The 27,235-nt window shown below is 45.7% G+C and overlaps 1 protein-coding gene across 1 annotated transcript; it reads right to left on the bottom strand.

Moving 5' to 3' along the window:
• Positions 1–397: 397 nt before the first annotated feature.
• On the bottom strand, positions 398–27,110 carry LOC117042471 (zinc finger protein 184-like). The gene is made up of 14 exons (XM_033142017.1): positions 27,055–27,110; positions 25,174–25,323; positions 23,952–24,078; positions 23,530–23,610; positions 22,542–22,624; positions 20,081–20,207; positions 16,927–17,007; positions 15,803–15,883; positions 14,173–14,250; positions 12,371–13,397; positions 6,980–6,999; positions 4,062–4,900; positions 3,002–3,116; positions 398–1,488 (listed from the first exon to the last, which is right to left on the bottom strand). The coding sequence occupies exons 2-14, from the start codon at positions 25,225–25,227 to the stop codon at positions 413–415; spliced, it is 3,789 nt and encodes a 1,262-aa protein (XP_032997908.1). The 5' UTR covers positions 25,228–25,323; positions 27,055–27,110; the 3' UTR covers positions 398–412.
• Positions 27,111–27,235: the final 125 nt, after the last annotated feature.

Raw genomic sequence — 27,235 nt, 5'->3', positions numbered from 1 at the left:
AGTTATGAGAAAAGTTATTCTCATTTTTCTTGTATCGGATCAGATTGTTATTCCTAACATTTGACATTTTATTGTATTTTATATGTGTTGGAAGCCACCCACAGTGGGTATAAATAATCAGATGGGCGGGGTGTAAATAATACTACTTACTTATCAAACCTTTATTAGGCATTTACAGGGTATAAATAATAAAATTGTTGTTGTTGTTGTTAAGGTAGATCAATATCATCTGCCCCACATATTGCGGATGAGTGGGGCCGAGTGAACGAGCAGAAACGAGAGAGAGGATCGCCCAAGTCTTCCTAACAAATTTGTGGAACGGAGGGAAGCAGTCAACGTGCAAGGGCCTAAGCTTCATATAAATTAAAAACATAAATACAATTTACCCGCCTTATAAAATTAAGGGGGGATTTCAGGCCGAAGTTGCCACTTTTGTGCTGGCGTGTCTCAGTTTGTGTTTCATAAGGTGCGACCTGTTGGTGAAGCTGTCCCCGCAGCCTAAGCATTTGTACGACTTGAACCCTTTGTGGGTGTTCTGGTGGAGGTTGAGGTGCGAGCGCTGGGTGAACGACTTCCCGCAGGTGAGGCATTTGTAAGGCTTCTCCCCGGTGTGGATCTTCTGGTGCTTGCGAAGGTTGGAGGACTGGCTGAAGGCCTTCCCGCAGGTGGGGCACTTGTGGGCCTTCTCCCCCGTGTGGGTCACCCTGTGCTTCAGGAAGCTCGAGCGGTGATTGAAGGCCTTCCCGCAGGTGGGGCACTGGTAGGCCCACTCCGCCGCGTGGCTCCGCCGGTGCGCGCGGAGGAGCCGGAGCTCGCCAAAGCTCTCCCCGCACCACGAGCACCGGTAGGTCTTCCCGCCGGCGTGCGCCTTGCGGTGCTGGCAAAACTTGGAGCGCTGGCCGAAGCTCTTCCCGCAATCTGGGCACCTGTAGATCGGGGCGCCCACGTGCATTTTCAAGTGCTTATGGAGGTTGGACGACTGGCGGAAGCCCTTGCCGCAGTCCCCACACTTGTAGGGCTTCTCCCCCATGTGCAGGCGCCTGTGCTTCGTGAGGTGAGCGCGCACCCGGAAGGCCTTCTGGCAGTAGGAGCATTCGTAGGGCTTCTCCCCGGTGTGGATGCGGTGGTGCTGGGACAGGTAGGAGCGCCGGCAGAAACTCTTCCCGCACTCGGAGCATTTGTAGGGTCCTGGCCCAGGATGGATGCCCAGCGGCGGCTTCAGTTTGACGCTATTCCCATTTGGGGAGGCGGCCTGGGTCTCAGTCCCCAGGGTCCCTGGCTGGCTCTTGTCCAACTCCCAGGCAGCTTTCTCCTTTGGACTTGCTTCTGTCCCTCTCGCCAGCCCGTTAGAACTTCTTCCTGCTTCTTCCTGCTTGTTGCACGGGGGAACGTCTCGCCCCGTTCTTTGCAGCGGCGGCCCCTGGGGTTCTCTCTGCAAGGGACATTCTAAGAAGTGGCGGGTCTTTGCATCCGCAGAAACGGGATCGCCTGGAAAGAGGGAGAAAGAACACGGCACAACTTTAAAAACTGCCACGTCGACACATTATTTAATTAGAATTGCAGAAGTGGCTGAGATCCCAAAGGGCATCAGGTTCCACTCCCAGCCAATGCAGAAAATAGTTATTGTATTATTTTATTTTAACTACCTGACATTCAGAAAATACCTGAAGGCAGCCCTTTTCAGGGAAGTTTTTAATGTGTGATATTTTTGTATCTGATTTTTGTTGGAAGCCGCCCAGAGTGGCTGGGGAGATCCAGCCAGATGGGCGGGGGTACAAATAATAATAATAATAATAATAATAATAATAATAATAATAATAATTGCAATTTATTTTTATTTTTATTTATTGCATTGATTAATCACCAGGTTAATAATTCTCCGGAATTGTAGAGTTGGAAGGAGACCTCAAAGGCATCTTAGTCCCGCTCCCACCTTTACCTTAACCCTAACCCTAACCCTTTCCCCTCCTTCTCTTCTTCCTCCCATGTGCCCCCTGGGGCTTCCCCAGATCTGATCTGGAGAGTCAGGAGAATCCCCAGAACAGAATTCTGGGAGAAGACCCAGAAGAATGGAAAGGAGCATTATGTGAATTGGCGTCGTGCAAGAAGATCTGAATTTCCAGCGTGGTAGAGGAGGAAGGCAGAAATGGGCATTATGGGAACTGCAGTTGGTAAAAGACTTCTGGGAAAAGATATATAATGAAATGAAAAAAGTGTTGAAAAACATATTTAAGAAGAAACCAGAAGCCTTTTTGCTGGGCATCCTAGGCCAAGACATTTGTAAAAGTGATAGAACCTTATTTTTGTATGCCACAACAGCACAACAGCAGCTAGAATTTTGATAGCTAAGAATTGGAAGACAGAAGAATTACCATCGATAGAAGAATGGCAGGTGAAAATGATAGACTATATGGAGCTGGCAGAAATGACCGGGAAACTCTGTGACCAGAGGGACGACGCAGTGGAAGAAGAATGGATGAAATTTAAATTGTATCAAAAAAAGCATTGTATGATTGAAAGTTAGATATAACTAGAAGGAAAGCTAGGCTACAGAGTAAAACATAGGTGATTAAGTTAAGTTAGAGGATGTGTAGGTTTAAGTTTAAGAGAAATAGATAAGATTAAATAATTAGGTAATTATGTTTTTAAAAGTGATTAATATGTTTAGATATATAATATGTTTAGAAATTATAAACAAAGCGTAGGAATTTAAGAAGTTTAGAAGTTACTAAAGAATATTTGACAAGGGACACAGGAAGAGGAGATAGGAGGAAGTCCCACTACAATGTGAGGAAGGAGTATTTGATAAGAGGTAGATATTTGTGTTTATTTTGTGTGATTTGTAGTTTGTGTTTGTTAGTTTGTAGTATGTGGATTGTTTAATTTTTGTGTATAAAATAATAAATATGATTTTTAAAAAATAAATAAATATGGGAACTGCAGTTGTCCAATGATACAGATTTCTCCATTCCTGGTCTAAATAAGAAGAAGATAGCCTTACACAACAGAAGACCAGCATGGTTTGCATCACTGATCTCCCAACTGGGCCCCAGCACCTCTCCGGGCTCCAGAACCTCCTCTTCTTTGGGGGGATTCACATCTGCCTCTGTAGACACCTGAAGCAGGTACAGAATACAACGAGAAAAATCAAGAGTGTGGACGCTGTAAGCTTAAATCAGATTTGGCACCCGCCAATCCCGCTGAAAGGTGTCAATATAATATTATGATTTATTGAATTTGTAAACCGCCCTATACCTGGAGGTCTCAGGGTGATTCACAAAAAGATCACAAGATACAAAATAAAAATAAAAACCACAACCCCCCCGGAAAGAGCCACATTTTAAAAGGGTATAGAATGTCAGTCAGGTCAACCAAAGGCCTGGTTAAAAACGGACGTTTTTGCCTGGCGCCTAAAGGTGTATAATGAAAGCGCCAGGCGAACTTCCCTGGGGAGAGCATTCCACAGACGGAGCCACCGCAGAGAAGGCCCTGTTCTCGTGTTGCCACCCTCTGGACCTCTCGAGGAGGAGGCACATGAAGGAGGGCCTCAGAAGGTGATCTTAGGGTCCGGGTAGGTTCATATGGAAAGAGGCGGTCACCAACCTTTCTAGGCCAGAGGACACAATTGGAATTTCGAGGAAATGGTCACCCGTCACAAAATGGCTCCCCGGTGGGGGGGGGTGTGGCATGACACAAAACAGCTACGTTGGGTGTGTGTCGCGTAACACAAAATGGTTGCCACATCAGAGTCAGAGAGCCTGAGCCAGAGGAACTGACCAGGAAAGCCAACCGTCCCTCGTGCATTGAGGGGATATCCACGAAGACCTTTCGTGGCCGAGACCAACAACGTCCATTGTTGGGGGTCGCAAGTGCAGAGAAGGCAGTTGATCTCAGGTCCTGCTAAGGAGCCAATGTGAGATTAGGATGCTAGACGAGATGGTCCAGGTTCAATGTGAGATTAGGATGCTAGACGAGATGGTCCAGGTTCTTCTGTACGTTCCCCACCCGATTCCTGAGATTTAGCAGAATTATAATGGTGGTTTCCCCCCTCTCTGTCTCACCTGCTGCTCCTGTTCCTCCACCTGCAGCTGCCTCAGCAGGAAATCCTCAGCCAGGGCCACCGCCTGGGAGCAGGTCTCCGGCCCGCGATCCCTGACCCAGCTCTGGACCTCGGCTGGCAAGATGGTCAGGAACTGCTCCAAGATCAGCAGCTCCAGGATCTGCTCCTTCGAGTGCCTCTCCACCTTCAGCCACCGCCGACAGAGCTCCTGGAGGCGGCTATACGCCCCTCGTGGCCCCTCAGCCTCCCGGTAGCAGAAGCGCCGGAAGTACTGGCGGTTCTTCTCCCTGCTGATGGTGTCCCCGCGCAAGATGGCCGCCTTCACTTTCCCATAATCCTCTCTGTCTCCGGCTTCCAGGCTCCAAAAGGCTCTCTCGGCTTCCCCGCTGAGGGCCGGCAGCAGCTTGGCCGCCCACTCTTCCCAGGGCCAACGGCAAGCTTTGGCCACTTGCTCGAAGGAGGCCAGGAAGGCCTTGGCGTCGTCCCAGGGGGTGGTCTCCTCCGGCATCTGGGGGGCCTCCAAGGTCCCCAGGAACTCTTGCCACTGGCTCTCCCATTGCTGAAGGAGCCCTTCGCCTGGAACCTGCGTCAACTGTCTCCCCGGCGCCTTGCAAAGCAATTCCCGAATGCTCCCCGCCTTGAAGATGTGAGGGGCTCTTTCGGACCCTTTCACTCCCATCTCACGTTCAGATTCTGAGAAGCATGTCTCCTCTATTTTGATCCTGGGCTGTCCTTCCTGCCCAGAAGGGACTTCTTCCTGGGGATCCGGCGATGCCATGACAAACCCCTCCGCCATTTCCATCACCCACCACCCAAGGATAAGGATGGGGAATCTTCCTCCTGAACCTTGGAAGATAAAGTCTTAAGCCCACTGGACCAGTGACCTGATTCCGTAGAAGGGCAGTTATAGCTGTTGGAGCAGTTATAGGTGACCAGTTCTTCCGGGGGGGGGGGGGAGGTTCTATTGTTTTATTTTATTGTTTTATTTTTTGCATGTGTAGACAGTCAAGAGAGTCGCCAAAGATGCGGTGAAAACTCCAGATCTCCCTGCAGGAGAAAAGAACACAGACCAAAATATTGAAGAAGTGTGCATGCACACGAAAGCTCATACCAAGAACAAACTTAAGTTGGTCTCTAAGGTGCTATTGGAAGGAATTTTTTTATTTTGTTTTGCACACGAAAGCTCATACCAAGAACAAACTTAAGTTGGTCTCTAAGGTGCTATTGGAAGGAATTTTTTTATTTTGTTTTGTTTTGACTATGCCAGACCATTGTGGCAGTTTACAGTAAAATCATGGAAATATCACAGAACACCCTATACCCTTTTATTCTTATTATTTTTTTTAATTTTCAGAAACATCCTATACCCTTTTAAATGTGTTTCTGGGATGGGGTGGGGGGGGTGGTTTTTTAAATTGGTTTTGTTGTTGTTGCTCTATTACATATTCTGTGGTTTTATCTTATATTTTCATGTTGTGAACTGCCCTGAGATCTACGGATGAAGGACAGTATAGAAGTTTAATAAATAATAATAATAATAATAATAATAATAATTAAAATAAATGTTTTAAAACCTTAACACTATCAAATCATAAAACACAGGACGAATGGGCGACATGGAATCAAATGAATTCTCTAAAAAGTCTTGGCGGAACAGCAGGCAACAAAATATCAGGATGGCAGGTCTTTTTCTGATTTCCACAGAACGGTCATTTAAAGCAGTTATAATACCACTTTAAACAGTAATGGGTACAGGTAAAGGGACCCCTGACCATTAGGTCCAGTCACGGATGACTCGGGTTGCAGCGCTCATCTCGCTTTACTGGCCGAGGGAGCCGGTGTTTGTCCGCAGACAGCTTCCAGGTCATGTGGCCAGCATGACTAAGTCGCTTGTGGCGAACCAGAGCAGCGCACGGAAACTCCATTTACCTTCCTGCCGGAGCGGTAACTATTTATCTACTTGCACTTTTGTCATGCTTTCGAACTGCTAGGTGGGCAGGAGCTGGAACGAACAACGGGAGCTCACCCCGTCACAGGGATTCGAACCACCAAACTTCTGATCGGCAAGCCCTATGCTCAGTGGTTTAACCCAACGTGACACCCGTGTCTTTAAACAATCATGGCTTCCCACAAATAATCCTGGGAAGCATAGTTTCCTAAGGGTGGCGAGAGGTTTATTTATCATTTTCAATTTTACATTTATATAATTTTACATTTATATAAATTACAGAGTTTAAACCATACAAGTATATTCAACTTCCCTTCACTCTCTTCTATGGTTCATTTTATTTTCCCTTTACTGCCTTACTTTTTCCTTTCCTGGTTTTCCCTTCCATTATAAATGTAACTGCTCAATTTATTGTAGTCCTGCTAACGTTTTAAGTTGTTTACAGTAGTTTTTCAAATATTCTGCAATTCCCATCCCCCATTCTTTTTTTTGAAAGTTCTTTCTTCCTGACCACTTCTTCCCATTAAACTAGCCATTTCTACATTTTCCATCCATTTTGTCTGCCAGCGGGTGCCGAGAGTTGTTAGGAGACCAGTGTGGCTTAACAACCAATGCCTCTTACCAGGGAAATCTTGGGACTTGTAGCTCTGCAGGCATGGAAATAGAAAATGTCATCTGGCAGCTCTCAGCAGCTCACTGACAAAACACAGCTTCCTGAATTATTTGGGTGAATATTCCTATCTCAGCAGAGGGCTGCTGTCTCTCAGAGCATCCACTTTTCATGCACAATGTCCCCTCGGCATGTCCAGGTAACACACCTGATAGATACCCCAGGTAACACACCTGATACCCCAGAGAGCTGCTGCCAGCCAGTGTCAACAGCACTGGGGTAGATGCACCAAGGGTCAGAATGTGGGGATAAGGCAGCTTTTCTAAGGGGCACCACACCAACTTTCCTCTTGTCCACTCACCAGCCAGCTTCACCTTGGATCTTTGGTTAGGAGAAAGTCTAAAGACAGACGGCTTCTGTTTCTAGTAGGTAAAAGAGGAAATAATTAAGGAAGTGGGTGGAGGAACCGGAAAAGCAGATGCTCTCTCACTTTTTAAATGTCACCTCCTTGTGATTTCTCACATGCACACCTCTCTAGGAATGGCACATTTGCTACTTTAACCCTTCCCACGTGTGAGGGACACTTGGTGCATGAGCCAACTTCTAGGTGCCAAAGTCCCTTCAGGCCCCCCAATAAAATATTTGAGGGGCCTGTGCCTCCCAAATGTTAATGGGCACTGTTAATGTTAATTTGAACGTTAATGTTCAAATGGTGTGTGTGTGCTGCGTCATGTGATCGATTATGCAGGGCAGGCCTGAACCCCAAATATTTTACTATGCCCCCCAATGATATACAAGTGATATGTTGTCATTGGATGGGTCCCCACTGGGTCTCCTAGGAGGAGGAAGACCTCTCTCAACATCTACAACCAGCAGGGTTATCCAGTGAGGATGAATGACGGAAGGTTCAGGACAGGTGAGCACAAGTCCTTCCACACAGTGGAAGGTTTGAACTGCGGAACTTCTTCCCACAGGAGGCAGCGACGGCCAACAAATCCAGAAGGCTTTTAAGAGAGGACTGGGCAAATTCATGAGCGAGGCTACCTGTGGTCACCAGAACAATGTTCTTGCACCTCTGAATTCCCTGCTGCAGGGATGAAGAAACTCGAGTTGGAAAGGGACCCTGAGGGTCATCTAGTCCAACCCTCCAGCAATGTGGGGGGGGAGGGGGTTTATTGGTTTGTGTGCATTATTATTATTTGCTCTTGTTCTTTTTAGGGTATTTTGTTCTTTTTATGTTGTGAACCGCTCTGAGAACAGATGAAGTGTGTTATATTATTCTTATTCTTATTCTTATAATTTTTATACTGCCCTATACCTGGAGGTCTCAGGGCGGTTCACAAAAAAGATCACAATATATATAATCAAGATAAAAACAATAACCCAATAACGTCCCCCTCCAAAAGAGCAACATTTTAAAAGGGCATAGAGTGTCAGTCAGGTCAATCAAATATACAGATTTAATTAATTAAATAAATAATAAAAAGCATCCATGCCAGATGGCCAGATGAATTAAGGCAAAGAAGGAAGAAAGGAAGGAAGAAAGAAAGAGGGTTCTAATTAATAGAATCGTTTGTTTGCTACAAAAAACAGTGAATTCCGTAAAGGGAAAAATTAGCAAAGTATATTATACTACCGTACAATGAACAATATATTTAAAACAAAATAGAAAATTCTTTCCAGTAGCACTTTAGAGACCAACTGAGGTGCTACTGGAAAGAATTTTCCATTTTGTTTCGACTATGGCAGACCAACACGGCTACCCACCTGTAACTGAATATATTTAAACTTAAGGTTCACAATCCTGCTGCGTTGTCCTGCTTTTTAAAGAGAAGTGATCTGATCACCTGGGTTGGTTGGCGCGTGGTCGCGGGAACAGCTGCCTCGTCCTGCATTGCAGGGGGTTGGACTAGATGACCCCTCCCCTTCCCGGACCCTTCCAACTCTACAATTCCGTGATTTCTATGACTCCTGAAATACCTTTCCTAAGGGGTGGAGGTAATTTGCGTCCTTTGCATCTGTTACCCTAAACCAAAATTTCTTTTGCACCTCCTGATCCCGCCGGGCTCATCTTCTCACCGGCTGCCGGCTTGTTGGGGGTTAAACCGAGAGATGCGCGGCGTCCTAGAGAGGCAGCGAAAGGAGGGAGGGGCCGCCGCTTCCCGCGCGGGCTTCCTGCCCTGGCAAAGGGAGGTCAGGTGACCGCGAGGAGGAGCCCCAAGACGGAGCGCGAGATGCAAAGTGTGTGTGTGTCTGTTTGTGTGTTTTCAAGTTGTCTGGAAAGAGAAGCCCTGCTGCCTGCAGGGACACAGGAAGCTGCCTTATACAGATTAGATACTGGCCCACCTAGCACCTACTATTGCAGGCACTGACTGGCAGCAGCTCTACAGGCTTTCAGGCGGGAGCATTTGACCAGCCCAGGGCATAGTACTTGTCACTTCAGGAGGTGAAATTTAGGGGGTTTTTTGTGGGGGAGGGATCAGCAATGGGACTTAAAAATACGCCGAAAGGGGGGGGGCGAAGCAAACAGGCGCGTTTAAGCGACCGAAAGGGGAGAAAAGCGCCCGTTTGCTTTCCCCCCCTTTTCACTTTCGGACGAAAGGGAAGAGGGGGGGAAGCAAACTGGCGCTTTTCTCCCCTTTCAGACGCTTCTTTCAATGCTGGCTGGGCTGCAGAGCCGCAGCCCAGCCAGCACCGAAAGAAGCGTCCGAAAATGAAAAGGGGGGGGGAAGCAAACGGGCGCTTCCCCCCCTTTCGGCCGCTTAAACGCGCCTGTTTGCTTCTCCCCCCCTTTCGGCCGCCCCTTTCGGCGCCCAAAGGGAGAGAAAAGGAAGCAAAGCGGGTGCGTTCAAGCGCCCGCTTTGCTTTCCTTTCCCCCCCCTGCGGGGGCATCCCCAGGGGCGTGGCATCGCGCTGTGCACGTGCGTCATGACGTCATGACCCATGCACATGCCGCAATGCCCCGCCCCCAGGGGTGCCTCTTGGCTTGCCGCCCTTGGCAGCCAGGGGGCTAGAAACGCCCCTGTCTGTATGCTTCCTTTCCGTGATTAAACCATGCTCAATACGGCTTACAGAAACAATCACATAATTCACACCAGCACTTCTAAAAACATAACAAACTTTTAAGTAGTCACAAACAATACTGTAAATGAAAACATCTCAATGAATATACAAAATCAGAACAATCCTGCATAAGGCCTAGCAACAGAAATCACAAAAACGTAATACCAAATGACAGCCAACTTAAAGCCTCTCAAATATTAAAGCTAGAAATAATTGGGGGGGGGGACCTAGCTAATACAATGTTAACTTTAAAACCAGTTCAACACATCCCGAGACCTGGACGTGCTCAGTTGGTGGAGCATAAGACTCTTAATCTCAGGGTCATGGGTTTGAGCCCCATATTGGGCAAAATATTCCTGCACTGCAGGGGGTTGGACTAGATGACCCTCAGGGTCTCTTCCAACTGTATGATTTTATGAAACACCTGGGAGAATGGAGATGTTTCAAAGGGGTGCTGGAATAAAAGTTAGAGGCTAATGGGTGGGCTGGCCCTGCCTGGGAGAGGTAAGCATAGACTGGATGTTCCCCACTCCTGATGTAATGTAAGGTGTTCATACACCTCCCACATGCCATGCATTCATATCTTTTTCCCATGCTGGAGAGAGAGATTGAAAAAAAAATTCTTTCTTGTAGCAGAGTTAGCACATTTGTATCAAGCACGTTAAAATTTGGTTAGATTTTACACCTGCCCTTCAAACAATTGTTCCCCATGAAAATACTTAGGCTAGAATAAATCTCAGACACGTAGCTTTGGAAAAGTGAGTATTTTACTTACAGAGGTTCAGAAACTGCAACGAACAAGTCTCCATCCATTGGAAGTAAAAGTAAGGAAGAAAAGGTTCCAAGCAATTTAAAAGGAAAATAAATAAGTTATATTACAAAAAGAATTAAGTTTAATTTAATGTAACAAAAATTACATTAACAAAGATACAGGATGTAGATTTTTCTTGAGCTGGGAACCATGCTGGCTACTGGCGTCTTCCAGGAAGGCAAGAGCGAAAGAGAGAGGGAGGAAGAAGCAAAGGCTACTTGGAGTCTCTCCCATGTTAACGAGCTCATTTCTGGCTCTGGTTAACACTTTCATGCACACAGGTGTCAGTAACTGTATATTGCCAAAATAAATTTAAAAAATTAAAAAATTGTCCAGTAGCACCTTAGAGACCAACTAAGTAGTTCTGGGTATAAGCTTTCATGTGCATGCACACTTCTTCAGATATGAAGTGTATTGCCAGTTTCTCTTCTCTGACAAGCAGATGTGTACATGCAAAGAACATACAAGCATAGCATGTAAAGTCCCTCCCCCTCAAGAGTCCCATCTTGACTCAAAGCTCCGCACATGTAAAGGTTTGCTCAGTATGTCAGCTGTTTGATGGGGCAATAAACTGGCTGCACAATTCCATTCTGGACATGTTCACAAATGTAGTGATCTCTCACCCCAATGTGTTTTGTGCATGCCAGGAATTTCTTGGTCCTTGACAGCTTTGTACTGCTGACCTGCATCATCTGGATAGGTTCACATTTACTCAGTCCAAGGTCCGCAATCTCAGGGCCATGGGTTTGAGCCACACACTGAGCAAAATATTCCGGCTAGATGACCCTCAGGATCCCCTCCAACCCTACAATTTTATGGTTCTATGAAAGCTTACTACTCTAGAGAGCCAGTGTGGTGTAGTGGTTAAGAGCGGTAGACTCGTAATCTGGGGAACCGGGTTCGCTTGCCCGCTCCTCCACATGCAGCTGCTGGGTGACCTTGGGCTAGTCACACTTCTCTGAAGTCTCTCAGCCCCACTCACCTCACAGTGTTTGTTGTGGGGGAGGAAGGGAAAGGAGAATGTTAGCTGCTTTTAGACTCCTTCGGGTAGTGATAAAGCGGGATATCAAATCCAAACTCCTCCTCCTTAAAGAGGCAGCAGCAGCGGCTGTCTGGAGGACTCCCAAGGAGAGGGGAGAGGAGGGAAGAGGAGACTGATAGAACACTCCACAAGGGAGGGTGTTTGAAAAAGGGTGAGAGTCTGCCAGCTCTGCAGGCAAGGAGTGACCTAACGGGGCTCCTGAGCCCCACAGGGGTGTTGTAGAAAGAAGGTAGTTGATCAAGGGAGCCGTGGACCCAAAAAGGTTGAAAACCTCCGACCTAGGTTTTGCCTGAGCCCCATAACCTGATGCTGCAGAGAGAGGTTTGAAGAAAAAGATTTACTTTCTCATACAGAGTTAGCACAATTGCCGACTGGTACCAAGCACATAAAAATTTGGTTAGATTCTACGTCTGCTCTCATTCGCCTTTAAACAAATGTTCCCCATGAAAACAGTTGGGTTTAGTTTTAGAAGTTACAGCAAACAAGTCTCCATCCATTGGCAGTAAAAGCAAGGAAGGAAAGGTTCCGAGCTGATTAAAAGGAAAAGGAATTGGTTTCGTTACAAAAAGGAACCACGCAGTCTTTTGTGTTAGCAAAGACGGGGACTGTAGAAAACGCTTGTAGAAAGATTCATTCACGTGGTTTCCTTGAGCTGGGAGCCACGCTGGGTAGTGGTGCCTTTCAGGAAGTCGGAGAGAAAGAGGGGGGGGGAGAGAACGGCTGCTGGGAGTGGTTAACTAGAGCTCATTTCTGGCTCGGGTTAATGCTATCATGCATACAAGGGTGACTCAGTAACTGTATACTAGAGAAGGCATTTTGACATTCCATAAGTTTACACGGTTTTTCCCATGAGGATTATTTCATGTTTGGAAAGGTTCCACCCAGCACACTGCTTCTCCCTTGTGTGGACTCTTTGGTGTAAAGTAAGGCTACCGCTCCCCCGAAATACCTTTCCACAGTCCGTACAGATGTATCTTTCCTCCGCTTTGTGGATTCTTTGATGTTTGGCAAGGGTTCCGCCATCCCGGAAGCTCTTCCCGCAGTTCAAGCATTTATATGGTTTCTCCCCCGTGTGGATTCGTTTATGTATACAAAGGGTCCAACTAGCCCGGAAGCTCTTTCCGCACTCCGTGCATTTATATGGTTTCTCCCCTGTGTGGATTCTTTGATGTTTGGCCAGGGTTCCTCTCATGTCAAAGCTCTTCCCACATTCCAGACATTTATACTGCTTCTCTCCTGTGTGGGTTCTCTGGTGTTCAGTAAAGGTTATGCTATCATGGAGGCCCTCTCCACAGTCAATCTGTCCGGAGTTACAGTGTTTCTCCCCTTTGTGGATTATCTGATGGGAAATAAGATGTCCAAGTTGACTGAAGCTCTTTCCGCACTCCATGCATTTATATGGCTTCTCCCCTGTGTGGGTTCTTTGATGGGCAATAAGACTTCCTCTTTGGCTGAAGCTCTTTCCGCACTCCATGCATTTATATGGTTTCTCTCCGGTGTGGGTTCTTCCATGTGCAGTAAGGGAACTGCTTGTACTGAAGCTCTTCCCACACTCTGTGCATTTGTATGGTTTCTCTCCTGTGTGACTTCTGCTATGTGTATTTAACTGTGATCTATATTGGAATATTTTCTCACACACCGGACACGTAATATTCTTATTATCTTTACAGTCTTCTGGAGGGATCAAGAGTTCATGGACCTCAGCTCCCTGGGAAGCAGATTGCTTCTTCTGCCTAGGCTTTGATTGGTTTGCCTTGTGTCTTTCTCTTTGATTTCCAAACATTTCCTTCCCCATATCATGTGTGGTTGTTTCTGACAACGCTATATATGGCGCCTGATAATTCTCATTGTCCTGTCCATCACCTGCATGAGGAGGGGGCAGACAGAAAATTAAGATCCTGTAAAAAGCACAAATCACTCATGCGTTTCTCCCTCAGTCATCAAATCCTTCTATCTGCTCTAACCATTGAACCACCCTATCCGTCCCCAACCACTTTCACTATCACCAAACCAACTCCATCCATTGCCAAAAACAAATCTCTCCCTCTCAAACCACTCCAGCAATCAAACCATTCCTCTAGATCAGGCATGTCCAACAGGTAGATCGTGATCTACTGGTAGATCATTGGACGTCTGTGGTAGATCACTGGTAGATGATTGGCTTCCCCCAAAGAAGCTGAACAACTGTGGCTCCCCTAAAAAAAGCTCAACATTTTACCTCCTCCCTGAAAAAACTAAACAACTTTTACCCAACCCCCCATTGACCCTCCTTCCTAAAAAAAAGCTCAAAATTGACCTGAACCCCCCAAAAGGGGGTAGATCACTGCCAGTTTTTAACTCTGTGAGTAGATCACCGTCTCTTGGGAGTTGGCCACCCCTGCTCTAGATACTTCTGCCATCACCAAAACAGCCCATCCACCACCAAAAAAGCCAATTCCATCCATCACCAACCCCAATTCCATACCAAAGCAACTATATATGAGCAAAATCCATCTATCACCAAACCAGCTCCATCCACTCTACACAGAATGTACTACAACACCAGGAGTAGCTGAAACTGCTCATGGGAGTTCCAATTTAGCAACATCTGGGAGACCACAGGGTTTCCCTCATCCATCTTCTATATCCAAGGACTTACCTGCCCTTTTCTTCTGGACCAACAACTCTTCTTTTTCTTCAAACCAAGTGAGGTCCAATTGGGACACCAGAGGCCATTCTTAATAGGATAAGAAGAAAGCAAAAACTGTTACTGATGCCACCTGTGACTGCAAAAGGTAAAAAAAAAAATCCGAACCATGTCAGCCCTCCATCCCATGTCAAGCTTCGGTGAATCGGATCCCTCCCCCAGTGGCAGTAATTAAGCAGATCAAACGAAAAGAGTGCTCTTACCAGATAAGTTCTTTAATAATCACAGCAAGAGACAAGGGATGCATATCACACTAAAAAATGGCATTGCTCCCAGTAAAGGTTCACCCCCTGTGTCTCCATTAATCTACATCACTCCTACATGAGGTAATCTGAGCTTGTTGTCATTGTGCTTTCTGTTCCATCACTTTCCAAGTCCATCTAGTCTTAGGGGAAGGGGGCGGGCATCAGGAATGATGCCCAAGGTCTGAATCTGCCAGCTGTCTCTCTCCCGGTGTTTCCTCTTTTTGCTGTTCCTCACCCATTAGTTCCCAGCTTTCCCCCTCTGGACTATGCCCCTCTGCAAACTAAATCAATACTACCCTCCTGCCCTAGGGAAGGTTCAGGAAAAGGGGGGGGGATCCCACCATTCTTCCTCAGTCCAGGCTCTGACACCATCTCAACCACCTAGTTACAGGTAGGTAGCCATGTTGGTCTGCCATGTTCAAAAAAATAAATTTAAAAAATTCCTTCCAGTAGCACCTTAAGAGACCAACTAAGTTTGTTCTTGGTACAGTGGTGCCTCGCAAGACGAAATTAATTCGTTCCGCAAGACTCTTCGTCTTGCGGAAATTTCGTCTTGTGAGGCACCGTTTCCCATAGGAACGCATTAAAATTTAATTAATGCGTTCCTATGGGGGGGAAAGTCCGGGGGCCCCTCCCGACCGGCACCGGAGCCGCGCCGCGTTTTAAAGCTGCAGCGAGCTTACCTTTTGGCTCCGGTGGGGAAGGGTGTTGTCCGCGTCGCGTCCGCCATCTTGGATCGACTGCGCATGGATCGACTGTTCGCTCACTGCAGCCTTAAAACGCGGTGCCGCACAGCTCCGGTGCCGGCTTACAGCACGGCCATAGACGAATTCATCTCGCGAGTCAACTAAAAACTTGCAAAACCCTTTCGTTTTGCGAGTTTTTCATTGTGCGAGGCATTCGTCTTGCGGGGTACCACTGTATGAGCTTTCGTGTGCATGCACACGAAAGCTGATACCAAGAACAAACTTAGTTGGTCTCTAAGGTGCTACTGGAAGGAATTTTTTATTTTGTTTCAACCACCCAGATATTTGAAAGAAGACAAGCATAGAGGAGAACAATGCACAGACCTTAAAACATCCGTCTGGGGTCACCAAAGCGATTCGACCATCATCCATTACTCCACCAGTCACTCCCACCGTCACCAAAGCACTCCATCCATCAACAAACCCTCTCAATCATCAAACGCCACCCATGACCAGCCACTCCATCCACTCTGCTTAGAATGTACTACAAAAATGCCAGGAGACGATGAAACCATTCATGGGAATTGCATTACTGCAACAACCAGAAGACCATAGAGTTTTCCCACCCCTGCTCTATATCCGAGGACTTACCTGCCACTCCCTTCTGGTCCAACAGTGCTTCCTTTTCTTCAGGGCAGGAGATGAGGTCTAATTGGAGCACCAGAGGCTCTTCTTGATGGGATTAAAAAAGTAGCAAAAATTGTTATCGATGGCCCCTGGGAGTGTAGAACAGGGGTCCCCAAACTAAGGCCTGGGGGCCAGATGTGGCCAAATCACCTTCTCCATCCGGCCCACGGACGGTCCGGGAATCGGCTTGTTTTTACATGAGTAGAATGTGTGCTTTTATTTAAAATGCATCTCTGGGTTATTTGTGGGGCATAGGAATTCGTTCATATTTTTTTCCAAAATATAGTCCGGCCCCCCACAAGGTCTGAGGGACAGTGGACCGGCCCCCGGCTGAAAAAGTTTGCTGACCCCTGATGTAGAAGTTTACAGAAAATCCAAACCATGCTGTCTCTTTCCCATACCTCCGTTCCAACCCCAAAGACCAGATCTTTGAAACAGGGCAGGAATGGGAGAGGGGAAGCACTAGATGGACCTAGAAACATTGCTCTGGTGACACCAAAGCAACTCCATCTCCATCCATCACTGCACCATCCCCTCCCACAATCACCAAACTACTCCATCTACCACCAAAACAACCATATCCATCCATCGCTGACCCCAACCACATCACTAAAGCAACTGTGATTATAGCAACATCCATCCATCTCCAAATCAACTCCATTTATCACTAATTGCTCCATCCGCACTGTCATGGATTCTTCAGTCGAGATTGCTGCACTACAGTTGGTTGGACTAGATGACCATCAGCAGGATGGATTTGATTTAAATCACGATTTAAATCACTAGTCAGTAAGGCTCGGGGTGGATTTAAATAAAAAAATATTCCGATTTAAATCATCCGATTTAAATTTTTTAAAAATCTGATTTTAAAAAAATTTAAATCCACCCTGAGCCTTACTGACTAGTGATTTAAATCAGTTTGATTTAAATCAAATCCACCCTGACCCTCAGGGTCCCTTCCAACTCGACAATTCTTTGATTCTACATAGAACGTACTAGAAAAACACCAGGAGATTCCAATTCAGCAACCTCCAAAAAGCAACAGGTCACCCCCCCCCCCAATCCATCTTCTATACCCAAGAACCCACCTGCCTCTCTTTTCTGGACCAACCAATCTTCCTTTTCTTCAAGCCAGGAGATTAGGTCCGATTGGGGCATCAGTGGCCCTTCTTCATGGAATAAAAAGAAAGAAAGCAAAAAGCGTTATTGATGGCACCCAGGACTGCAAAGGTTTGCAGAAAATCCAAACCATGTACAAAAGACAAACAGGTCAAGTTGGTAATGATACACTGGGCAAAGGATCTGGGACATAATATTCAGGTGGCAGATTAGGAAATGTTATGGAAAACAGACCTGAAATTCACGGCATGTTGTACTTTGAAAGAAAACTATATGAAAATGACGTACTGCTGGTATTTGACTCCTACTAAGCTGGCAAAAGGGATGCGGGTGGCGCTGTGGGTTAAACCACAGAGCCTAGGGCTTGCCGATCAGAAGGTCAGCGGTTCAAATCCCCGTGACGAGGTGAGCTCCCATTGCTCGGTCTCTGCTCCTGCCAACCTAGCTGTTTGAAAGCATGTCAAAGTGCAAGTAGATAAATAGGTACCGCTCTGGCAGGAAGGTAAACGGCGTTTCTGTGCGCTGCTCTGGTTCGCCAGAAGCGGCTGAGTCATGCTGGCCACATGACCCGGAAGTTGTACGCCGGCTCCCTCGGCCAGTAAAGCGAGATGAGCGCTGCAACCCCAGAGTCATTCGCGACTGGACCTAATGGTCAGGGGTCCCTTTACCTTTACCTTTAAGCTGGCAAAAATGTATAGGACAAGTACAAATATCTGCTGGAAATGTAAAGAAAATGTGGCAGTGGACTGCAAGGGAGATGATATATAATGAAATGAAAATACAGGTGAAACTCGAAAAATTAGAATATCATTGAAAGGTTCATTTCTTTCAGTAATTCAACTTAAAAGGTGAAACTAATATATGAGATAGACTCATGACATGCAAAGCGAGATATGTCAAGTTTTTATTTGTTATAATTGTGATGATTATAGCGTACAGCTGATGAGAACCCCAAATTAACAATTTCAACTTTGGGGTTTTCATCAGCTGTACGCCATAATCATCACAATTATAACAAAGGCTTGACATATCTCATTTTGCATGTCATGAGTCTATCTCACATATTAAACTCCAGTAGCTACTGAGAACAATTGCTTACATAAATGGACTTTTCCACGATATTCTAATTTTTCAAATTTCACCTGTATATATGGATTTTTAGAACTTTGCATTGGAAAAATCAAATAAATATTATTATTATTATTATTAAATCCAAAGCATGCTCTCTTTTCCATACCACCATGCCTTCCTAAAAGACCAGATATTTGAACGGGGACACCAATGAGGATGGACCTGGAAATTTCATCTGGTGCCCACAGCCTGCCCAGCGAGGAATGAAATACCAGGCAGGCAATAGTGGAATGTAGGGGTAGCCAACATGGCACCTTTGAGACATTGCTGGACTGCCATTCCCATCTGCCATGACTGTGGTTGATGGGAACTGGAGTCTACAATATCTGGAGGGTGCCACATTGACTGGCCTGATGTATTATTATTGTTGTTGTTGTTATTATCCATGATTATAAATAAAGATCTATAAACCTCTTCATGACATAAAGATATCCAAGCGGTGTACAAAGTAAAAACTGAATAAAACTCCGAAAACAATACAATTGTTCCCTATAAACTCCAAAAACGACAGAACAATCAGGAATATGGATAAGAAAAGAATAGGAGGTGATTAGGGACATTTTATGGTTCTGTATTAGATATTTATTACAGTCATAAATGAGAAATGAATGTATTTTACTGAATAATCGCAAAATAAAAATTAAAACAACAGCAACAGAACAATATCTTCAGGTTTAAAATTCCATAAATGTGTTAGTTTGCGTTTTTTGGTACAAGAAAGTATTGGTTTCAAGTGTAGAGATCTTTTCTATTCTAATTGATTCAAGAAGGTTCTGGAAGCTTCTCTGTGTGATACAAGCTGGTGCAAGCTGAAAGTTTCTAGCTAACAAGTAAGTTTCTATTCCGCCTAGAAACAAGCAGAAGGTTCCTGATGTTTGGGTTATTCCTTCAGAGAAGCTGAAACAGCTGGTTTCACTTTCTGTCTCTCTTTCCTTCTGGTGTGGTGATCTGTATATATTAGCCTATGCTTAGCATTGAGGTTTTAGTCTTATTGTAAGATTAAGTTAAGTCTGCTGCAACTGGATTTCTTATGGACTATGCCAGTGGTGGCGAACCTTTTAGAGACCGAGTGCCCAAACTGTAAACCAAAACCCACTTATTTATCACAAAGTGCCCAAACTTGTTGAGCTTTTTTTGAGGAGCTGCCGACCAAAGTTTTGGAGCTTTTTGGGGGGGATCGTACAAAAGTTGCTTTGCTTTTGGGGGGGGGGGCGCCCCAAAGCTGCTGAGCTTTTTTTGGTGGGGGGAGAGAACAGAAATAAATGACAAATAATACCTTCGCTGGAACTAACATGCAGCGCCGACATCATCGTCTGCCAAAGCGCCAAAAAACACACACACAGCACAATAAGGGTTAAAAAAAGAACGCTGTTATGCCCAATCAGAAACAACTACTGACGCAGCAAATTGAAAAACAGATCAATCGCCAAACACAATTTCCAGCGACTAGCCAAAAATAAAATAAAATAAAAGTTCAAGGTTTCAACAGCGGACGCAAGCCTGGGGAAAAAACAACAACAGCACGGATGGGCCGATGGTGCGCGTGCCAGCAGTGAGGGCTCTGCGTGCCAAATCTGGCACGCGTGCCATAGGTTCTCCACCACTGGACTATGCCAATCCTGACAGATATGGATTTGTGACCGTTAGTAGGAAACTCTGCTGGATGAAGCTAATTGCCTGTGGTCTATTTTTCTAAGGAACCCTGCAGTGACAAGTGTGTTTATGTTTTTACTCTGCTGACTACACATTGGGTGTCTGTTCTGATTATGAGCAGAATCAATGACCAAATGTCTGGGTGAAAGCTTAAGGGAAAAACATATTTAGCCCCAAAAGCCCAAAATGACCTCAGTAGGCACCTAAGCTGGGTGGTGCCTCTCTAATTTTGGCTGCTAGCACAGGCAGGCTTGGCTTAGCCAGAACTGACCATGGACTTCCTATATGGAGAGAAGAACGATAAGGAATTCAAGAAAGCGAGTGCAGAAGGATCTTTACCCAGAGAGGCCAAGTTCCTGTAATTATCCAGCATGACATCTTTGTAGAGTTCTTGCTGGCCTGAATTCAGCAAGGCCCACTCGATCCTGTTGAAGTAGACAGCCACCTCCTCAAAGGACACCAGACTCTGAAAAAAAAGGAGGCAATTTCCATGATTCTGATAGTGACTTTCCAAAAAAAGGAAAACAAAAAGAGAGAGAAAATATCCAAGGAAGGGAAGTAAAAAAAATACCATTCTGAGAACCCACCTCCAGAACCACCACACAGTGAGTCTTTATGTATACCAGGGGAGTCAACAAAAGAGGTTTAAAGACTCTCTCAAGGCAAATCTATAAAAAAAGGAGTATGAACACCGACAAATGGGAAACGCTGGCCTGCGAGCGCTCCAATTGGAGAACAGCCTTTACCAAAGGGATCAAAGGCTTTGAAGACACTTGGCTACGAGCGATTGCCAAAGAAGAAAAAGAAGAAGAAATCAGGAGTGAGGAATGTCAGGCCCTGCAACCTTCCAGACCTTGTATTATTGGAATTCTTCCCAGGACACACACCTCTCACAACGGCCCTGATTTGCACCCCACAGGTTTGTGCCCACCTAGAATGTGTCCTTGATGTCTGACAATGCTTTTTTCCCTTGCCTGGACGGAGGGTAAGAGCAGCGTGTGTAAAAAGCATGAGGGTCTGTGGTGATCGGGAGCGGCCGCCGAGGCCATATAACACCGGTCCTGAAAGACCTACAATGGCTCCCAGTACGTTTCCAAGCACAATTCAAAAATGTTGGTGCTGACCTTTGAAGCCCTAAACAGCCTCGCCTCAGTATACCTGAAGGAATGTCTCCACCCCTATCATTCAACCCCAGACACTGAAGTCCAGCTCTGAGGGCCTTATGGCAGTTCCCTCACTGCGAGAAGTGAGGTTACAGGGAACCAGGCAGAGGGCCTTCTCGGTAGTGGCTCCCGCCCTGTGGAATGCCCTCCCATCAGATGTCAAGGAAAGAAACTGTTAGAGATTTCAGAGTTGCCTACGTGCAGAAATGCAGCTGTCTATCTCCAAGCAATTAACTAGTTGGCAGAAAGCCCAGATCTGCTCTCTCTCAGACCCTTAGCAACAACCTGTGATTGGTCAGTGAGTTCCTAAAGACTGAGCTCTGTGTGAGAGCTGTGTGGTTAGTGTGGTGAGTGTTTTGTGGTTAGTGGTCAGTGTAGAGAGAGAGAGAGACAGAGTGGAAAAGAGTTTATGTTTTGTTTAAAGTCTGTAAATAGTAACTTATGGATGCTAGTTGCTTCAATCAATAAATACTGTATATAGTTATCCAGTGAGTTGCTGAGTTCCTGCGTTGAGCTGTCTAGTCAATTTCACAACAGCCAGAAGCTTCCAGAAAAGTCTGCGTCTAACTCTGCGGTGTCCAGGAATACGTTATACTCCTGACACTAAATCTTAAGAGAAACAACTATCTGACTTTTAGAAGACACCTGAATGCAGCCCTGTTTAGGGAATTTTTAATGTTTGATGTTTTATCGTGCTCTTAATATTCTGTTGGGAGCTGCCCAGAGTGGCTGGGGAAACCCAGTCAGATGGAGTTACAGGTGGGTAGCCGTGTTGGTCTGCCATAGTCAAAACAAAATCGAAAATTCTTTCTAGTAGCACCTTAGAGACCAACTGAGTTTGTTCCTGGTATGAGCTTTCGTGTGCATGCACACTTCTTCAGATACACTGAAACAGAAGTCACCAGATCCTTAAATATAGTGAGGGAGTGGGGAGGGGTATTGCTCAGAAGGGTGGTGGGAATGGGTGATCAGCTGATAGGTGTGAATTACAACTAATCACCAAACTTAAAACCATGGAGAAACCTGGTCTGAACAAAGACATTGGATTCTTATCTCATTATACATAACAAAGCTATCTTTAGCCATCTCACCACTTGCCTTTCCCTGCAAGACTAATTACAGCCGTTAAGAGTCGTCAACAGGTTTTCCACACCTATCAGCTGATCACCCATTCCCACCACCCTTCTGAGCAATACCCCTCCCCACTCCCTCACTATATTTAAGGATCTGGTGACTTCTGTTTCAGTGTATCTGAAGAAGTGTGCATGCACACGAAAGCTCATACCAGGAACAAACTCAGTTGGTCTCTAAGGTGCTACCAGTCAGATGGGTAGGGTATAAATAATAAATTATTATTATTAAAACCATGCCTGCAAACAAACAAAGCAGGGCTCACAGTCGGCGCCAGTCAGTTCATCAGCTTCGCTAGGGGGATCCCAATAAGAGGGGAGGACTCACTTTCTGTGCCAGCCAGCTATTTGGAACCTGTGGGCAGAGGCTCCGTGCCCCTCCTGCATGGAGTTATGTTTCTACTCTATTTCTACCATGCTGAGAGAATATATGCTGCCTCAAAAAACACAAACCAATTAAACAAACAAAGAAGCCACAGGAGGAGACACCCCCCCCGACCCAATTACCTGAGCTGAAGGGAGAGCCATTCCTTCCACTTCATCCCAAAGAGGAGAGGACCTGCGGCATGTCACTAGTGCTTTTCGACTACCTGCAAAAGTGGCATGGAAAAGGTAGCAGGATAAGACATTTTGTTTTTTCCTCTTCATAATGTACGTGGAAGGAAGGTGGCATGTGTTTGCTCAACTACTTTTTCAAGCTGGTTCTTGAACTGATTGGAAGCATCTTGCCCATTTTTCAAGCTCCTAAGGAAGGAATGTTTTACTCTGAAGCACACCTGAGTTCTTTGTTAAGTCGTTTTGGGTCCTTTTTTTGAGTAAAGGTAAAGGTAAAGGGACCCTTGACCGTTAGGTCCAGTCGCGGACAACTCTGGGGTTGCGGCGCTCATCTCGCTTTACTGGCCGAGGGAGCCGACATTTGTCCGCAGACAGTTTTTCCAGGTCATGTGGCCAGCATGACTAAGCTGCTTCTGGCGAACCAGAGCAGCGCACGGAAACGCCGTTTACCTTCCCGCCGGAGCGGTACCCATTTATCTACTTGCACTTTGTGCTTTCGAACTGCTAGGTTGGCAGGAGCAGGGACCGAACAACGGGAGCTCACCCCGTCGCGGGGATTTGAACTGCCGACCTCCTGATCGGCAAGCCCAAGGCTCAGTGGCTTAGACCACAGCGCCACCCGCGTTTTATGAGTACAGCCGATAATAAATATAAATAGTTATGACTGGGCAACCACAGAGCAGTTCAGTACTTGGAACGAACTAGATTGTTGTATGTTGGATATGTGATTGTAAAACTGTAATTTGAAGAGTCGGACACGACTGAATGACTGAACAACAACAACAATTTGAAAAAACAAATAAATAAATTAACGGGAAACCAAAAAAACCTCACAACTGGGAAGTGTTGCTGCTGTGCTCATAGTTCGTGGACTGACCACAGGGATCTGCTTAGCCACCTTGAGAACAGGAAGCAGGGATATACTTCTTTAGGCACCCACCTGCTTCTTTCTCCTGGACAAACTCCTCTTCCTCTTCTTCCAACCAGGAGATGAGGCGAGGTTGAGGAAACAGAGGCCCTTCTTTGAGGGAAAAGCAGAAGATACATCATTGTTTAGGGGTGGTTTTTTTGTGGCTCTCTATTTAGAACCTGCTAATAAAAACATTCTTGTTTACGTCACTTTTTCCAGGCAAATAAGACAAGTTGTCTTGTGTTTCAATCTGGTTTTTAGGGCAGTGTTGGTTTTAATCATTTTTTGAATGGTTTAAATAGTTGGGTTGTTTTTTTTTAGCTATTTTCCTGATAATTCTATTGCTTTATTCTTTCTGTAAACTGCTTTGAGGTTCTTTTTCTTTAACGTTTTATGTGGTCAATGGATTTTGGGAAACAAACATACACATCTCTCAACCAAAGGATGCTTACCCAGAGAAGCCAATTCCTCATAATTCTCCAGCAGGACTTCCCTGTAGAGAGCCCTCTGAGCTGGACCCAGGAGCGCCCACTCTTCCTGGGTGAAATATACTGCCACCTCCTCAAAAGACACCAGAACCTGGAAGAAAACGGAAGGCACTTCCTATCACACACAAAAAATTGTGCAATGTAACACTTCCTGTTTCTTCCCTGTATGAATTCTTTAATGCAAGGTAAAGGAATGCCCGCCACTCAAGCTCTTTCCACATTCAAAACATTTGTAAGGTTTGCCCCCTCTATGAGTCTGTTGATGTCTAGTAAGCAGGCTGCTGCGAGTGAAGCTCTTTGCACATTCAAAACATTTATAAGGTTTCTCCCCTGTGTGCACTCTTTGATGTGAAGTAAGAGTTGAGCGATAACCAAATCTACTTCCACACATTGTACATTCTTACTTTTTCTCCTCTCTGTGAATTTGATTTTCACCACACTGAGACATACCGTATTTTTCGCTCCATAAGATGCACTATTTTCCTCTTAAAAAGTAAGGGGAAATATCTGTGCGTCTTATGGCGCGACTAGTGGTCCCTGGAGCTGAATTGCCCAGGGGCCAAAAGAGGATCATGCTTTTTATTTTACGAAGAGAAAAGGGGGTGTTGAAAGGACCCCACGCTCAGCAGCTGATCAGCAAGAGATCGGGAGAGAGATAAGAGTCCCCGGCTCCCTTTCAGCCCTGCCCTCCTTTGTTGAATGTGCTGCAGAGGGAGGTTGTTTGTTTCCCCAGCGACATGTGACTGGCTGATTAGATTATCCGTCTGGAAACTGTAGAAAAGGCTCCCTTTCCTTTAGAAGCTGCAGAAATGTGAGTTGAACCCCATAAAAACGGGGCTTTTCTTCTTTGCTTTTCCCCCTTTGCAAAAGGAGCTTTGCTTTTCCCCCTTTGCAAAAAGCTGCAAAACTTTTAGCTGATCCTCAAAAAAAACAGGGTTTTTCCTTTTGCAAAAAAAGCTGCAAAACTTTTAGCTGATCCTCAAAAAACCAGGGCTTTTCCCTTTGCAAAAAAAGCTGCAAAACTTTTAGCTGATCCTAAAAAAACAGGGTTTTTCCCTTTGCAAAAAAAGCTGCTAAACTTTTAGCTGATCCTCAAAAAAACAAGGCTTTTAGAGGAAAACCAGAAAAAAACTGGGTTTCCTCCTCTAAAAACGAGGTGCGCCCTATGGAGCGAAAAATACGGTACCTGATTTACCCTCCAGCTTCTGCTTTCGTCTCCTCTCTCGCCTGCTGCCTCCATCTTGAGCCCTCAGCTTCCTTTGCTCCACCTGCTCTTTGGATCCTTTTGGTGACACTTCTGATTGTTCCCCTTCTGCCAGCATCCCTTCAGCATCTCCTGATGGAATAAAAAGGCAAACTGATGAAATGCTGAAGGAGCGCCTCCACCCCCATCATTCAGCCTGGACACTGAGGTCTGGCTCCGAGGGTCTTCTGGCGGTTCTCTCACTGCACAAAGTGCAGTTACAGAAAACCAGGCAGAGGGCCTTCTTGGTAGTGACACCCGCCCTGTGGAACGCCCTCCCATCTGATGTTATGGAAATAAATAAGGCCTCAGTCCTACTGGACTTTAATGTGGACCTGAATTTGTTTGTTTCTCTATTATTTTTAACCACTTTTGCCCACGATGCTCTTGCAGAAACTGCTGTACTTAATAGAAACATAATTTTTTGCCCTTGCAAGTGTAGCAGTTAGAAAAAGAAAAGTGCAGGAAAGAGAGGAAATTAAACAATGCAAGAGACTCCAAAATTTTGGTTTGGAATGACAAACATTCACATACAGAACTTTAAGCTTTCGTTTTGATTTGTTTTAGAGTGCCTTTGATTTTTGTATCATATTGTAGATTGCTTTGAATTTACTTTTCATAAAAAGTGACTAAATATAACTACAGGTATTAGTAGTAATAATAATAATAATAATCACCTGCCACTTTGAGATTAAGCGTTGTATAAATCTCCTAAAGGCAGAAAATTGCAAGCAGTACAAAGAGGGCCTTTTGTTTTTGGTCCCCCGTGTGTAGCTGGAGCGCATATAAATGCTCCCCGCCCCTGTTCCCCGTGTCAGCCATTGCGCATTAATTGAATGCACCCAAGATGGTCACTGCCTGTACCATGGACCATGTTTTACTCTGAACTATATTATAAGGAAACATACCAAGAACATTAAAAATAATTGAAACAGACTGTGGGAGAAATGTCAAAATGCCAGCATCAACTGCAGACTTCTGCTATTTATACAAGAGCAACGCAGAAATGAAGCTCAGAGTAGGCTTAAATGACAGTAAGACTAATGCTTTTGGAACGTTGTGAGGAGTGAAGCAAGGCTGCATTCTGGCTTCCGCTCACTATATGAATCATTTGGTGCCATGTTTAGGCGATGCAAACTCCCCGTGTCTGGTAATTAGGAACAGAAATAACTCCAATCTTGATGCATGCCGGTGATTTAGTATTCCGCTCACTTTTCCGATCGGGCCTCAAAAATAACTTGGAGTTCAGCACATAGTGTAATCAAGAAAGCCTGCCAATAAATTAACATAAGGCCGAGATTATGATTTTTCTGGCCAACAACAGTATAAACGGTGCTTAGATCAGCAAGCTACAGAACAAAATTGCTCATTTTGGTACCTGGATATACCCTTTTATTGAAAGCCTCTCTTGGAAGTGTCATAGGGAGGCAGTGAAAGTCAAAGCATAGAAAAATACTGTGGCACAGAAAACTGAAAAGCAATTGTGGCATGAATATGGTCCTTTAAATGGCAAGTGTGTAAGTAATGGGGCTGGATATGTCTTAGCCCCAATTAAGACTGTCAAATTTGCAGTCAAGAGAATAGGACATTCTGTGGCAGCCCTTCAAGTTCCCTAGGAAGGGAAACTTACAATTTAAGGACGATCCATTCAAAGTCTCCCACTTCCCCTCCCAGGAGATGAAGACCTTTCCCCGTCGCCTCTTAGATCCCCCCAGGAGAGACGTGGCTCCATCCCTTTTGCGCCTCTTCCTCCTGGCATCCCCCTCCCTCTCGCCCCCCCCAAATCCGCCCCTTGATCTGCCGACACTCCCCCCCCCCAGTTACCCGCCTCCAGGGAGGACAGCCGCCGCCATGCCCAGCATCTCCCCCGGAAGCGTAACAGGAAGCGGAAGCTCCGCCTCTCCCGCCAGCCTTCCGTTCCGCTCTAGGAACGGCAGCCCCGTCGCTGCTGTTAACCGTTTCGGAGCCTCTTGGTTCCTCCGGGCAGAGAGCGAGCAGACTCTCC

The sequence above is a fragment of the Lacerta agilis genome, chromosome 2 (assembly GCF_009819535.1).
Source record: "Lacerta agilis isolate rLacAgi1 chromosome 2, rLacAgi1.pri, whole genome shotgun sequence".
NCBI classification, from domain to species: Eukaryota; Metazoa; Chordata; class Lepidosauria; order Squamata; family Lacertidae; genus Lacerta; species Lacerta agilis.
Note: the sequence above shows the minus strand (reverse complement) of the source record. Positions and strands in the feature narration are given on the sequence as shown.

Coding starts and splice junctions, on each gene's coding strand:
- LOC117042471 (XM_033142017.1), bottom strand. CDS start 25,227: ATGGAGGCAGCAGGCGAGAGAGGAGACGAAAGCAGAAGCTGGAGGGTA. Junction 3,117..4,061: donor TGGAGGAACAGGAGCAGCAG/GTGAGACAGAGA, acceptor TACCTGCTTCAG/GTGTCTACAGAGGCAGATGT. Junction 1,489..3,001: donor CCATGCTGGTCTTCTGTTGT/GTAAGGCTATCT, acceptor CCCTCTTTCCAG/GCGATCCCGTTTCTGCGGAT.